Raw genomic sequence first — 16,345 nt, forward strand, 5'->3', positions numbered from 1 at the left:
GGGTAGGCGTGGCTGCGGTAGTAACGGCAGACTGGGTGGGACTAAAAAGTTCAATCAATCAATTCCAACTTTGAGAGATCTTTTTTTTTCCCGCGAAAAGTTGAAATTGACTGATTGAACTTTTTTTTTTTTTGCACACGGCAGCTGAGGCCTAAAGTGAAAAGGTTTTATAAAACCCAGCTGAAGGCCTAGGACTGGGGGCGATGGCCCGCGTGCCCACAGAGAGGGCATTGCGTGCCACCTCAGGCACCCAAGCCATAGGTTCGCCACCACAGGGCTAGCCTATACTTCCGAATTTGCTCCTATGCATTGATACACAATATCTCCTCCCTTTTGGTCACTATTTCCTGATTTTCACAGCCCTCATTTTTTTAAATAAGAACACAGAACTTCATAGGACTGGAAGAGACCTTGGAGGTCTTCTAGTCCAACTCCCCCCGTGCTCAAGGCAGGAGACCTTACAATATCCCTGTCAAGTGGCTGTCCAATCTCTTCTTAAAAACCAGTGATGGAGCAGCCACAACTTTGGGAGTCTAGCTTTTGCACTGATGAATTGTTCTCAGTGTCAGAAAATTTCTCCTTACTGGTAGGCTGCTTCTCTCTTTAACAAGCTTCCACCCAATGCTTCTTGTCCTGCCCTCTGGTGCTTTGGAGAATAGCTTGGCCCCCTCTTCTCTGTAACAGCCCCTCAAATATTGCGACACTGCTATCGTGTCCCCATCTCCCCCAGTCTTTCTCTTTGATAGGCTAGGCCAGTGATGGAGAACCTTTTAGAGACCGAGTGCCCAAACCGCAACCCAAAACCCACTTGTTTATCGCAAAGTGCCAGGGCCGCATCAGCATTGTAATGCCCTTGGGGGGGCAGGGAGGCGCCTCTGAGTGCTGCCTCCGGCATGCAAAAACCAGGGGTGCAAGATGGCCGCCACCACACCGCGGGGTACAGATACAAGGCGCTGCACCACACAAAAACAGGGCAGGGCTAGTGAGTATCACGCAGGCACTAGTCCCGCGCGCACATGCGCGCATGTAAAATGCTTCCTCCTCCCTTTTCTTCCAGTCCACCAATCGACAATGGTTGGTGACCTCTGCTCTACCACCTCTACTCAAGCTTGCCAGTCGACCGCTTCGCCTCCTTTGTGCTGGGCGGGGCTCCTGCTCTGGGTGGCAGTGGCGGCCTGATGGACCTGCTGTTGGCGACGGTGGTGCACGTGCCCACAGAGAGGGCTCTGAGTGCCGCCTCTGGCACGCGTGCCATAGGTTCGCCACCACTGGTCTAGGCAAACCTAGCTCCCTCAATTGTTCATCCTACAATTTAGCCACAGGCACCATCATCTTTATTGTTCTTCTCTGCACATAAGTTTCACAGAGAAGCAGAGGAAAGATGGACCCATCCTGCCTCGTGCACTTTTTTTTTTTAACTAAGGGAAATTGGCAAAAGTTCTGCACTTTCCCCATCTCCAGGATGTAGAACTGCCAGATGGTGTTTCCTTTCTTTTTTTCTCTTTTTTCTTTTACTGGAACAGGAAGCTAACGAATCCAGGGAATCCACCGACCAAGGGATGAACACCTGGCTACCACAGTGGGCAAAGCGGAAGAAGGTGTGGGTCTTCAGAAAGAGATTTCCTAAAGTCGAGGACTGTAATATCCACAGCCACATTCTTTCCGGTCCCTCAGGAACCCAGAATGCCAACATATGTGGCCCCTGGTTGCCAGAAACCGTCTCCTTTTGATTCCGGTTCAACAGGGCTGGTGTGGAAAGGAAAGTGCACCCAGTTCTGTAACACTTACCCGAAAGTTAGGAGGTGGCCACATGTCCTTCGCCATGATGCAAAACTTTCCGATACTGAGCCCTTCATTTTTGCACTCAAACTTTACAAATTTTACTCCGCCCACCAGGCAGGCCCCACATTCCAGGACGTGTGGCACTGAAAGAAAGGCAGATGAAAAGGAGCCAATGCAAACAGGGGTGGGAATCACACTTGGATTATTTAAACTCGAAAATGCTGAATAAATCTGGAAGAACAGCTTCCAGAGGACACAGGAGACTAGGAAGGGCAAGGAGGAAATGACTTGGGCTCTGCTGGTTTCTAGTCTCAAGCGAGGAGTCCTTGGCGCTCTCTGAGCTTGCTTGCTTGCTTGCAGAAGTTTCATTCCCCAAACTGGATGTTACCTAGTTGGGGTAAAGAAACGTCTGCAAGAAAACCACCAACCTCAGAGAACACCGAGGACACACACACCCCTATTTCAACCCTGAGCTACAAATATTCTCCTTTATTGCTATTCTCAAGTCTCTAGCTATGAGACTAGGCCAGGGGTAGGCAACCTTGGCTCTTTTATGACTCGTGGATTTCAACTCCCAGAATTCCTGAGCCAGCATGGCTCAGCTTGGAAACCTCTCCCTTTCCCCCTCAGCATGGCTGGCCCAGGAATTCTGGGAGTTGAAGTCCACGAGTCATAACAGAGCCAAGGTTGCCTACCCTGGACTAGGCTGAAGCTGCCATATTTAAAGGTGAAACAGGCACAGATATTTAAAAATGGCTGGTCACCAATGCTGGACCTTTGCCAAATCTCATACATTGAAAGCTTGGATGACATCATTACAGGTAGTCCTTGACTTACAGCCATTCGTTTGGTGACCGTTCAAAGTTACGACGGCGCTGAAAAAACCTGACTTATGACTATTTTCCACACTTAACGACCTTGCAGCACCCCCACGGTCACAAGATCAAAATTCAGACGCTTGGCCAGTGACTCCTACTTACGACGGTGGCGGTGTCCCAGGAGCATGTCCCAGGGTCATGTGATTCCGTTTTACGGCCTTCTGAGAAGCAAAGTCAATGGGGAAGGCACTTAAGTACCACGTCACTGACTTAGCAACTGCAGAGTTCATTTAACAACTGTGGGAAGAAAGGCCACAGAACGGTGTAAAGCTCACTGAACAACTTGTCTTGTTCAGCGATGGAAACGTTGGGCTCATTATTAGGGTGGGGAAGCATTTTGCTAATAAGTTGGAAGGCAAAACACCAGGAGAGAAACTCCCCCACGGGGGATTGTCACACAGTCAGCTCACGTGTTAAAATGGGGGGTGGTCTTCTGCCTTGCAAAGGGACCAGGAGCGGATAGGCTGCCTGAGATTCCACCAGTAAATAATCATCATAATCTGCAAGATATTCAGGAATGAACTGGATGATGTAGAAACAGCTCATCCCGGGAGCGACAAGCCCACCTTCACCTGGAAATTTCCCTGAAAAGAAAGGACTTTTATTAGAAAACTTCTGATTCTATATGTTGCTTGTGCTGGTTACATGACACCACAATGGTGGGAACTCTTTAAATACTATACGGATAGTCCTCGGCTTACAACCATTCATTTAACAACTGTCTGATGTTACAGCGGCACTGAAAAAAGTGACTTACAATTTTCACGCTGATGACCGTTTGCAGCATCCCTGTGGTCACATGATCAAAATTCCAACATTTGGCAACTGGCATCTATTTATGACAGTTACATTCTCCTGGGGTCATGTAATTATGATTTGTAAACTTCCCAGCTGGTTCCAATGAGCAAAGTCAATGAGGGAAGCCAGACTCACTTAATAACCGCATTATTCAATTAGCAACTGTGACAAAAAAAGTTTAATAAAATGGGACAAAACTCACTTAACAACTGCTTTGCTTAGCAACAAGAATTCTGGTCTCAGTTTTGGTTGTAAGTTGAGGGCTGCCTGTATATGTATCTAATTGTGTAAGTATTCGTAAGACAGGCTAAAAACACAAACACAATAAAAGTCAGACCACGTTGGAGAACATAATCGTAAAAAGGGGGTTTGCAAAATCATGATTTGTAACCCTGTTTCATAAAATCATATGAAAGAAAGTTATGAATCACTCAACCCTAACCCCACACTCAGGAGTGGCTGAAAAAGCCAGATCTTTACGGCTTTTATGAAGGCCGACATGGTCTGTCACAATTAATACAGTGCCCTGAAGATTTTGCCTTCATATTATGATAAAATAATCTGATCTGATTTGATTTTGATTCAGCCAAGTGACTGAAACCAGCCAATTATGGTTTATTTCATAAGCCATTCTTAAAAATGGTTTAGGAACGTGTGTGAACTAGGTAGATGTGTAAGGCACAACAGCTCTCTTCCATGGTGTAAAGTATTTTAGAACTGGCTTTGGGGGAAGCATGAGTGAGCCGTTAAGGAGCAATGTGGAGAAGTGATTACACAGCCCCAAGATAGAAGAAAAGATGAGAAGGAAATTCACAATAATCCTGCCTTAATCTTGTTTAAAACGAGATGGGACAGAGAGAAATTTGTACAATCTTTCAAGATTCTCTTAATAAACCCTAGAATAATACAGGTAGTCCTTGCTGAACGACCACAATTGAGCCCAGAAATTTATGTTGCTAAGTGAGAAATCTGTTAAGTGAGTTTTGGCCATTTTATGACTTTTCTTGCCATGTTTGTTAAGTGAATCACTACAGTTGTTAAATTAGTAACATGGTTGTTAAGTGAATCTGACTTCCCCCACTGACTTTGCTTCTTAGAAGGTCATGAAAGATGATCACGTGACCCCGGCACACTGCAACCATCATAAATATGAACCAGTTGTCAAGCATCCAAATGTAAATCACGTGACCACAGGGATGCTGCAATGGCCATAAGTGTGAAAAACGGTCATAAGTCACTTTTTTCAGTGCCGTTCAAATGGTTGCAAGTCGAGAACAACCTATAAACAATCTCTGCAGGGCCTCTGGTGTTCCATATTTCAATTTTTGGCCCATTTTCCAACTTCTGCAGGATAACAAAGGGGAGTAAAATGCACCCAGGAAAAAGAGAGGGAAATATCTCTTTGGAAAAAATACGAATTGACTCTCAAACTCACGCTGAGGTTTATCTTAATGACAAACAAATGTTTATAGGAACAAAAAATTCCCCTGTCCCTTAAATAAACCTTTCCTTAAGTTGAGTTTGACTTGGGAGGACATCACAAGCGTATCTATATTGTTTTCCCAGCAGCTGTAAACATGGCACTGGATTCTTCTGTTGTTTTTTTAACTGAGTATAGATAGCCAACTTAAAACCATTCAAAGTTACAATGTACCTGAAAAAAGGGGAATTATGACCCAGTTCCAAAGTTCTGACAGTCACACAGTTGGAATTCATCAACATTGATGTTCGTTTGTAGCATCCTGCAGTCATGTGAGTGCATTTTATGACATTTTTTACCAAAAATCAACAGTTCTGGTTTTGGCAAAACTGCACCCATAGTGAACCACTGGTTTGCCTAAATGTGGTATTCACATGATGACTACGAAAAGGCCACAAAATCAAGTCAATCACATGACCAACCAACTTATGACTGTCAGAACTTATGTTCATAAAGTGTGAGCTGCATTATAGCTGTAACTCAAGGACTATCTGTACTCTATTCTGCCATCTTGAGATTCCTTAAGTGTTTTCCCATCCATGTTACCAGTTTGGTCTAGTAGTTCAAGGGTAGGCCACCTTGGCTCTTTTATGACTCGTGGACTTCAACTCCCAGAATTCCTGAGCCAGCATGGCTCAGCTTGGAAACCTCTCCATTTCCCCTCAGCGTGGCTGGCTCAGGAATTCTGGGAGTTGAAGTGCACAAGTCATAAAAGAGCCAAGGCTGCCTACTCCTAGCCTAGTTGGTTAAGGCACCAGGCTAGAAAGCAGGAGACCGTGAGTTCTAGTGCGGCCTTAGGCATGAAAGCCTACTTTAGACCAGTCTCTCTCTCTCCCCATCCCCCTCCCTCTCCTCTCCCTCTCTCTCAGCCCAACCCACCTCACAGGGTTATTGTTGTGGGGAAAGAAAGAGGAAGAAAATGTGTTGGATATGTTTGCTGCTTTGAGTTATTTGCAACAATAATAAATACATACAAATTTGCAAATAAATAAATAAAATACATTAATCAGATCTGACTCTGCTTAGCTTTTTCCAAGAACAGTCAGGTGCTGCCACCTGCTGTAGCATCCTTTTGAGGCCGTTTCCATCCTTTGGATGCCATCCAAGGAAGCCAGTTTTCGCCGGAAACCAACTGATTTGAAACTGAGATCACAGCATCTGGCAAGAACTCACCCATCACAACCGAGAAGGCAGATGTAGCTGGAGGAATAATTCTGACGCTCTGGGATGTTGAGGTCATGTTCTGTAACTCTATTGTCATCTGCAAAGAAAGGAAGGACAGAGCTAGTGCATCTTTCCCCCCCCCAGCCATTTTATGATCCAAAGAGTACCCCCCCAAAGTATAATGCCAATATTCAGCACCAAAAAAATGGTTGGTTTTTAAGAATTGGGGGGTGAAGGGGAGGCAAAAATAAGTGGGAATGAATACTGTATGTCAAGTGTCTGCAAGCACAGCCAATTAAAAATCCCACAGAATAGTCAGAACGTTTTTGGCCCTGTTATTACTACCCACATTTTTCACTGCCCTCAAATTTACAAAACATTTAGTAGGGCCCACTGATTTCTGAAAAGATTTGACTGTGATATTGCACTCCATCTATCCTTGAAGGAAAGAAGAGTTCATAGGTTTGATTTATAGGTAGTCCTTGACTTACAGCCGTAATTGAGCCTGACAACTGCAATTGTAAGTTGTCACAGCCATAAAGCGGTCACCGATTTTACAACTTTTCTTGTGACAGTCTTTAAGCGAGAGCCACAGTCATTAGCCAAACCCGTTGCTCGTTATGAGCGGGATTTTTTGCCACAAACCAGAAATAAATGCCCGTTTCAGCAAGATGCAGTAAATGGCCATAAAAGCAGCCACGTGACCAGGGAGGGGTGGCTGTCTGAACTTTGCAATCTTAACTGCCTTTAGGGAGTCCATCCTAACTTGAATTGATTGCTAAGTGACCAGTCATAAGCCGAGGACTCTCTGTATTCAATTAAAAGTACATGAAGAAGTGGAAGAATGATGTTTCAGTCCAGCTGAAGAAAAGCGAATTAACAGGCCATGCAGATATGAGAAATTCTCCTGAGTGGCTCTTACCTCATAAACCTGGCCAATTTCATATTCTGTAAACACCACTGCGGGAGGGTTTGAGAGGAAGATGGGTACTGACTGGGAATGGCTGAAATGAAGGGAAAAAAAGATAGTTACAAAGATGGTCAAGGCAGGGGTAGGCAACCTTGGCTCTTTTATGACTCATGGACTTCAACTCCCAGAATTCCTGAGCCAGCATGGCTCAGCTTGGAAACTCTCCCTTTCCCCTCAGCATGGCTGGCTCAGGAATTCTGGGAGTTGAAGTCCACCAGTCATAAAAGAGCCAAGGTTGCCTACCCCTGGAAGAGTATTCTCAGGACCGCTGCATGTTAGCCGGCACTGGTTGGGCTCAATGGGGGCTACTTCATTCCATTGTCCTCAGAGCTTGCCTTCCCCCCCCCCCACCTTCTTTAGAAAATGTCTGTAGATATTTAATGTGACAGGAGAAAATGGTTAAGCTGACTTAGTAAAGGTAATCCTCAACTTACAAGTTAATTTAGTGGCTGTTCAAAGTTACAATGCCATTGAAAAAAACGACTTATGACCGTTTTTCACACTTGATCCCTGTGGTCACAGGATCAAAATTCAGACACTTGGCAACTGACTCATATGTATGACGGTTGCAGGTTTCTGGGATCATGGGATCCCCTTTTGTGACCTTTTGGCCAGCAAGGTCAATGGGGAAACCAGATTCACTTAACAACCATGTTACTAACTTTAACAGCTGCAGTGATTCAACAACTGTGGCAAGAAAGGTCATAAAATGGGGCAAAATTTACTGAACAAGTGTCTTGCTTACAAACAGAAATGTGGGGCTCAATTTTGGTTGTAAACCGAGCATTACCTGTAAAGTGAATTTCATTATATTGAAATCTCTCACAGTGTTTCTCAACTATGACAACTTTTAAGGTTTGTGGGCCTTTGTTCCCAGGATTCCCTAGCCAACACATTGTAGAGTTGTTGGAAGTTGAAAAACACGGCATCTCAGGCACAGATTTCAGCCTGAGTCCACCCAGTTTCTTCCTGACCCTGAGCCATCATGTTGCTCCAAAGATGGATGTGGCCTTTTAGCTTTAGCCCAAATGAAAAAAAGATTGTCTTTTGGGGCAGACATAAACCACTTGAGGCCCTCCAGAAACAGGAGGTGGCAACTGCAATGTTTCAGTCGCACTCTGGCTAAAGAATATTGTGATTTTGATGTTTCGAATCTGATGTTATGGTTCCGGCTTATGAAACACTTCAAAGAACTTCCAGGCACTGATTTTCCTAAAAGTAATTTATTGTTACAAAATGTCGGCACAGGCATAACGAAGGTATGCTAAGATCTAACTTCTCTTCCTCTGAGCAGTTAAATTATCAGCATGTTCCCTCCCTAAATTAGCTTTCATATATCACGTTATCCAATTAGTGTGAAGGTCAAAGGTTTCCTTCCTCTCTCTTTCCCGGGCTTTTCCCTCCACCCTCTTCTGCTCTGCATTAACTCTAAAAATACCAGACAGTTTTGCATATTGTCAAAGCAAGAATAAACAGTATTTGCAGCGTTGACATCTGAGCCCTGAAAGGCTACGCGACTCCCTTTATGTTCAGCGTCTTGAATCAATTCATTCCTAAAAGCAGAATATGTGCCAACTGGCAATGCTCCCATAGTTGGGCTTGACTACGAGTTTATATCAGCTGCTCCTTGAAGGTAGGATGTGCCCTACCTTGCTATCAAAAACAACAACTTTGTGACAAATTTCTTCTTTCCTTTTTCTGCAACAGGCAGGCTCTATTCCCTGAGCAACATAAAGATTTTCGCATTCAGGTACAGAGTGGCTTGGAATGTGTGGGAGAGGGAGAAGCATATAAATGTTAAATATCACTGTTGCAGCTAAGTGTCATGGTTCCGACTAACGAAACGCTTCAAAGAATTTCCAGGCATTGTTTATCCTAAAAAGTCTTTAATCGTGAAACAAAGTGTCGGCACAGCATGGTGGATGCCAAGATCTGAATTCCCCTCCCCTGAGCACATAATGTTCCAGCATATTTCCCTCCTCTAATTTGCAGTCATAAATCACGTTCTCCAATCAGTTTGAAGGGCAAAGTTTCCCTTCCTAGCATGGTTTCTTATCTTAACTAATCCCCACACACATTCTTTCTCCTCCCCTCCCAGCATCATCTAATCCAGTGGTGGCGAACCTATGGCACGGGTGCCAGAGGCGGCACTCAGAGCCCTCTCTGTGGGCACGCGCGCCATCGCCCCAGTCCTAGGCCTTCAGCTGGGTTTTATAAAACCTTTTCGCTTTAGGCCTCCTCCGCCGTGTGCAAAAAAAAAAAAAGGGTTAAATCAATCAGTCAATTTTTATCTTGCTGAAATGGCAAAGATTTTGGCTTATTTGAAGAATTACTCAAATGAACAATTTTTATTAATATGGAGAAGATGGATTGTTTATATTCAAAAGAAGCATAGAGTGGTGGAATATAATTTAGGTTTTTAGAAAATTTTTTCTTTTTTTTTTTCTTTTATATATTTTACCTACTCATGTAGAATAATATACTCTGTGGAGTTAGAGATACTAATATTTGTTTACTTATATCTGAATATTATCCTGGGATTAGGTTTGGGAAGTCCGGGGTGGGGGGGTGGGGGGTCTTTCATATAGCATTGTATAATATTTGTGATGTTTTTTTTTATGATGAAAAATAATAAAAATTTTATATTGGAAAAAAAAAATCAATCAGTCAATTTCAACTTCTTGCGGGAAAAAAAAGATCTTGCAAAGTTGGAATTGATTGATTGAACTTTTTAGTCCCACCCAGTTTGCCGTTACCACCGCAGCCACGCCCACCCAATGGGCCACACCCACCCAATTGGACACGCCCACCAGGCACCTGACGATGCATGAGTGGGTTTTGGATTGCAGTTTGGGCACTCGGTCTCTAAAAGGTTCGCCATCACTGATCTAATTTAACTCTAAAAATACCACACAGCTTATACAGAGAGTGGCTGCCTCTTCATATTTTGTCACAGCAACGTTGACACTAAGAAGGCCAGTTGTGTAGGGGCAGAGAGCACCATTTGTATATGTATCATTATTATTATTTTATTTTATAAAGAGCTACCTTTCCATCACAAACTTCCTTCTTCCTCCTACCATCCGCTCCGCCTTCTTTTGAGGCAGAATCAAGGACTTGCCTCCATGGAGCGTATTAGGTGGGAAAAAACGAGGGTTTTTCAGGAAATTGTGGCGGTCTTTCAATCTCTGAAGATATAGACGGTCTTTCTGCCGGTCAGCTCTGGACATTTCATCCATCCAGACAGGTTTGCCCAAGGCTCTAGCTTTCTTCTACCAGAGATGAAACGAGAAACATGCTTTTAGATAGACTTTTATATAAGATTCACCCTGTATCACCAAAAACTGATCCCACAAGCTTTGAGATTTTCAAAACCCTAGAACTAGCCTGCAAGAATCTTATTTAAAAGCTCCCAACAGAGAGCTCTCCAGCCCCTGTTTGGTCCAGCAAAGAGGAGCCCAGCATAATAATAATAATAATAATAATAATAATAATAATAATAATAATAATAATAATAATAATAATAATAATAATAATAATAATAATAATAATAATAATAATAGTAGTAGTAGTAGTAGTAGTAGTAGTAGTAGTAGTAAAGTTGGAAGGGACCTTGGAGGTCATCTAGTCCAACCCCCTGCTCAGGCAGGAAACCCTATGCCATTTCGGACAAATGGCTGTCCAGTCTCTTCTTAAAAACTTCCAGTGTTGGAGCATTCACTGCTTCTGGAGGCAGGTTGTTCCACTGGTTAATTGTTCTCACTGTCAGGAAGTTTCTCCTTAGTTCTAGATTGCTTCTCTCCTTGATCTTTCTGAAACGTAAGTTTCATTATCCAATATCCAATTTCTCTTTATTGTGAGACGTATTTTGGGGGAACATTTGACCAGAATCTGCTTTTCTGTACCTGAAACCCCCTTTTTCATGTCCTACAATTTGGAGCAGTAGAAAACAGGTTTCAAGAGTCTTATATTTTTTTTTCTTTTGCTGTAGCCCTGATCCTGTAGAACAGGGCTTTTCAACCTTTTCACCCATTGTACCACTTTTAGGATATGGCAACATCTGAGTACCACCAAAAACTTGACCAAAAAAAAAAGGGATAAAGTACAGGTAGTCCTCGACTTACAACAATTCGCTTAGTGACTGTTCGAAGTTACAGTGGCACTGAAAAAAGTGCCCTCCAAGCCACAGCCGAGCAAGACACCTGCCTGCCCACCCGGCAGCGCTCTTCCTCCTGTCCGAGGTTTCCATTGTGAGCATTTCTGATGAGGATTGGCAGCGGGGGTGGGGTGGGGGGGTGTTTGGTTTTTATTCCCCCCGTCTGCTGGGTGGTTGCGGCAGGTTTTGGTCACTTCACAGGACCCTGGGACACTGTGACCGTCATAAATATGAATCAGTTGCCAAGCATCTGAATGTAAATCACAAGACCCTGGAGAGGCTGCAACATTCCAGCTGATCGGCGCTTCTTCTGGGCTCAGCAGAAGCACCAGGATGAGCACTGAGCTCCAGTTGGATCCTGGTGCTGATACTGGCACTTTCACTGAGCCCTGACAGCCCTGCAGCTCCAGCCGTCTCTCGCTCAGGCTTGTGCGGTGCTGCCACCGGTTCAGCTCATTCCCCTTCCCCGCTACCACTTTTCTAGGATGGTTGCGTACCACCTGCCAGGTGCCAATGTACCACAGGTGGTACCCGTACCACTGGTTGAAAAGCCCTGCTGTAGAACACTCTTATTTACTAGACTATCTCAAAGATGCTTTTTTCATTGAAAGCCAACTGAACTGTTTTTTTCTTGAGGAGGAAGAAGAAAATGTTTCACTTCCCATCGAAGAGGCTTCGTCAGTTCTGATAGCAGGGGGGGATGGAAGGACAGGCACTGACAGTTGAGACTGGCTGATGGGGGAATGGAAGGATGGGTTTTGATAGAACCGGGGGTGGGGATGTATTTCTGCAAAGAAATACAATTCTTCCATCATCTACAATACTTTTGTATACTTTTGTAGATAGAAAGTATCTACGATACTGTTCAGATGACTGCAAGGAAGTACAATCCTTCCATTCCCACCCACCCACCGACCCCCATCCTATCAGAACTTATCCTTCCATCCCCCCGCCATCAGAACCAATGAAGCTTCTAGGATGAGAAGCAAAACGTCTTCTTCTTCTTCCTCAAGGAAAAAACAGTCCAGTTACCTTTTAAAGAACAAAAAAAAAAAGCATCTTTGAGAGAACTACGACCTGGATGACTGAGAATCTCCACAGACATCTACTAGTCCAGGGGTAGGCCACCTTGGCTCTTTTATGACTCGTGGACTTCAACTCCCAGAATTCCTGAGCCAGCCATGCTGAGGGGAAAGGGAGAGGTTGCCATGCTGAGCCATGCTGGCTCAGGAATTCTGGGAGTTGAAGTCCACGAGTCATAAAAGAGCCAAGGTGGCCTACCCCTGTGAATGCTCCAACACTGGAAGTTTTTAAGAAGAGACTGGACAGTCATTTGTCCGAAATGGTATAGGGTTTCCTGCCTGAGCAGGAGGTTGGACTAGATGACCTCCAAGGTCCCTTCCAACTTTATCATCATCATCATCATCATCATCATCATCATCATCATCATTACTTTTGGCTTTCCAGAAGAGACCAAAACTTGGTTTTGCTGGTTGGCCTGGGTCCCTGAGGGGGGCTTTCCCCGCCTGACAGGGTAAAAAAATAAAATCTCATCCTCTTGCCGTCCTTCTCCTTGGTTCTAGCTTGGGGCACAGAGTCCTTGACTTATGACCACAACTGGGCCCAAAATTTCTGTTGCTAAATGAGACATCTGTTAAGTGAGCTTTGCCCCATTTTACAACTTTTTTTGCCTCAGCTCTTCAGTGAATCCCCACAGTTGCTAAGTTAGTAACACAACTGTTAAGTGAATTTGGCTTCTCTCATTGACTCTGCTTGTCAGAAGGTCGCCAAAGGAGAATCACATGAGTCCATGATATTGCAGTCAAAAATATTGCAGTCATAAATATTGCAGTCATAAATATGGGTCATCTGCCAGGCAATTGAATTTTGATCACATGACCATGGGGATGCGACAACCATCGTGAGTGTAAGATATGGTCATAATTCAGTGCCGTTGTAACTTTGAATGGTCACTTAATCAACCATTTTTAGTTGAGGACTACATATAATTTAAAATTTTTAATATCCCTAGATTTAAATTTTTAATTACTTTTCTATTTATCTTTTTATGAACGGTAAGACTCCCAGAATCACTCTGTCAGGAAGATGGGCGGCATATAAAATTAATAAACAAACAAACAAACCTTCTTCCATGAAACATCTTTTCTAACAGAAGAGAATATCTGTAGCTCAGGGTTGAAATGAAATGCTCTCTAAACTTGGCTGTTTGCTTGCAGATGTTTCATGACCCAACTACAGTAGGTAGCATCATCGGTGCTGTCACCTAGTCGGGTAATGAAACATCTGTAAGTAAACAAGCTAAGCTCAGAGAGCACCAAAAACTTTGACATCATTTCTGCATTTGAAGCAGGCACTTATATTTCCTTTTAGTTATTCCCAAGACACATAAGCAGCATTTGTCAATTCAGAGGACAATATGGCCTCTGTTTTTTTTGGGGGGGGGGGGAATGTCCCTGCGAATTCTACATCTAGCAGTTAGGATTTTTTTAAAAAAAAAAAAAAACAGGAAACAGGCAGTCACTGTCTGCTGAAAGTTATGATCCTGCATATATTTGCTTGAGGGTGAGCATCCAGAATCCAGTGGAACATGTTGTGGAGACTATCAATGGAATTAACATAAATTAATACATATTGATTAGAGATGAGGTGTAGTTTTTATATTAGAAATATTGGACTACTCACACCCAAACAGGCTTGTTTCTTTGAGCCTAGGAAAGCTATGCATTCCTGAAAGGGTCAGCCTCTTCTATAAACAGTGGTTCTATTTTAAGCACCCAACCCACAGGATAGGCAGATTTATAAATATAATGCTTTGATACAAATAGGAAATTAGGCTGGCTAAGCTGCCATCTCACCTTCCATCCAACTTTATTCTAACTATGTAAGGCATGGAAGTTGAATTTATAACACCGTGTTTTAGATTTCAGAAGTGCTATTTACATCCTTTTCATAATATAAATATGATATAGTATTTATAGAATAATAAATAATAGAGTCCTCGATTTACAACCACATTTGAGCCCCAAATCCCTGTTGCTAAGCATGACTATTACCCCATTCTATGACCTTTCTTGCCACAGTTGCTAAGTGAATTACTGCAGTTTTGTGGATGTTAAGTGAATCTGGCTTCCCCCATTGACTTTGCTTGCCAGAAGGTCGCAAAAGGGGAATCACATGACCCCTGGGAGCTGCAACCGTCATAAATATGAGTCAGTTGCCAAGCGTCTGAATTTAGATCACGTGACCATGGGGAATGCTGCAATGGTTGTAGGTATGCAAAACAATCATTAGTCACTTTTTCAGTGCCATTGTAACTTCAAACAGTCACTAAAAGAATGTTTCTAAGTCGAGATTACCTATAGCAGTGGTGGTGAACCTATGGCACGGGTGCCAGAGGCGGCACTCAGAGCCCTCTCTGTGGGCACGCGCACCATCGCCCCAGCCCTAGGCCTTCAGCTGGGTTTTATAAAACCTTTTCGCTTCAGGACTCCACCGCCATGTGCCAAAAAAAAAGGTTCAATCAATCAGTCAATTTCAACTTCTCGTGGGAAAAAAAAAGATCTTGCAAAGTTGGAATTGATTGATTGAACTTTTTAGTCCCATCCAGTCTGCCATTACCACCACAGCCATGCCCACCCAATGGGCCACACCCAGCCAATGGGCCACACCCAGCCAATGGGCCACACCCACCTGGCACCCAACAATGCATAAGTGGGTTTTGGGTTGCAGTTTGGGCACTCGGTCTCTAAAAGGTTTGCCATCACTGACCTATAGATACAAAGCTGCTGACGGAGAACAAGTAAAACATCCCAGACATTTTCTTCAGTTTTGCCCACAATCCCCTACAAGTGGCCCACACATTAAAGCACAAGGAACAGAAAAGGATGTATTTAAAAAAAAAAAAAAAATTTCATCTCAAATCTGAGAAAGGTTAACCTGATCACATCATGATCTGTGGGGACTGATAAAAAAAAAAAAACAACGTCAAAGCAATAACAAAATAAAACTAGATTGTACCCTGTGAAATGATGTCATGGTTCCGTCTGGAAAATTAATATCCGAAGACTCCAGCGTTAAACTGGACAGAGACACATCTGGAAGACTTGCCCACAGCTTTTTGATGCGTGAGCTTTCCTTGAACTCGAGAGCTTCTGAGTCAGGAGGAACGTAGTGTTTACAATCCGTTTCTTTCAAATAGCCCGGTTCTGAGAAATCTGCATTTAAAGGAGAGGAAAGTTAAGTTCAGAAAGACATGTAGAAACAGAACTGTCATCGTTTATACATTTTTTTTTTTATAAAAAAATAACAATCTCGTATTCTTTCAGGTATGAGTATACATGGTGTCCTGGAAAAAGTCACCTTCGTCTGTCTAGTTACCTTTAGGAGCGTGGGTTACTAGTACCGGATCTGTGATGTAATCGTCAGGGCAGATTAAGTGGTGTTTTTTAAGAAGGGCACCGTCCACACACCATCTGAATGTAGACTTCACTAGGCAAATAGACATTTAAGAGAGGTAAGTTTAAAAAAAAAAAAACTTTTCCCGTTATTTCTACATAGAGGGGAATAGAACATTTTGGAAGGGAAACTGAGGCCAGTACAGGTAATCTTTGACTTACAAGCACAATTGGGGCCAGAATTTCTCTTCTAAGTGAGATGGATGTTACATAAGTTGTACCTTATCTTTCTACCTGTTTTTGCCATGCCACGAATCACTGCAGTTGTTAAATGAACCATGTGGTCATTAAACGAATCCGACTTCTGCCACTGATTTTGTTTGTCGCAAGCTGGCTGGGAAGGTTGCAAATGGTGACCACGTGACCCAGGGATGCTGCAACAATTTTAAACAAATAATAATAATAATAATAATAATAATAATAAAGTTGGAAGGGACCTTGAGGGTCATCTAGTCCAACCCCCTGCTCAGGCAGGAAACCCTATACCATTTCGGACAAATGGCTGTCCAGTCTCTTCTTAAAAACTTCCAGTGTTGGAGCATTCACTGCTTCTGGAGGCAGGTTGTTCCACTGGTTAATTGTTCTCACTGTCAGGAAGTTTCTCCTTAGTTCTAGATTGCTTCTCTCCTTGATTAGTTTCCA

At 43.3% G+C, this 16,345-nt stretch overlaps 1 protein-coding gene across 1 annotated transcript in view; it reads right to left on the minus strand.

Annotated features, from left to right (window-relative positions):
• DLEC1 (DLEC1 cilia and flagella associated protein) overlaps nt 1-16,345 on the minus strand; it is an 83,049-nt gene that overhangs the window by 58,780 nt on the left and 7,924 nt on the right. The window contains exons 4-10 of the mRNA XM_029283424.1: nt 15,627-15,737; nt 15,267-15,463; nt 10,121-10,344; nt 7,025-7,106; nt 6,112-6,199; nt 3,071-3,244; nt 1,789-1,925 (exon numbers count right to left, since the gene is read on the minus strand). Of these exons, the coding sequence (XP_029139257.1) occupies nt 1,789-1,925; nt 3,071-3,244; nt 6,112-6,199; nt 7,025-7,106; nt 10,121-10,344; nt 15,267-15,463; nt 15,627-15,737 (1,013 nt within the window). The remainder of the gene's footprint in view (nt 1-1,788; nt 1,926-3,070; nt 3,245-6,111; nt 6,200-7,024; nt 7,107-10,120; nt 10,345-15,266; nt 15,464-15,626; nt 15,738-16,345) is intronic.

Source organism: Protobothrops mucrosquamatus, unplaced genomic scaffold, assembly GCF_001527695.2.
Source record: "Protobothrops mucrosquamatus isolate PMUCROS unplaced genomic scaffold, P.Mucros_1.0 scaffold81, whole genome shotgun sequence".
NCBI classification, from domain to species: domain Eukaryota; kingdom Metazoa; phylum Chordata; class Lepidosauria; order Squamata; family Viperidae; genus Protobothrops; species Protobothrops mucrosquamatus.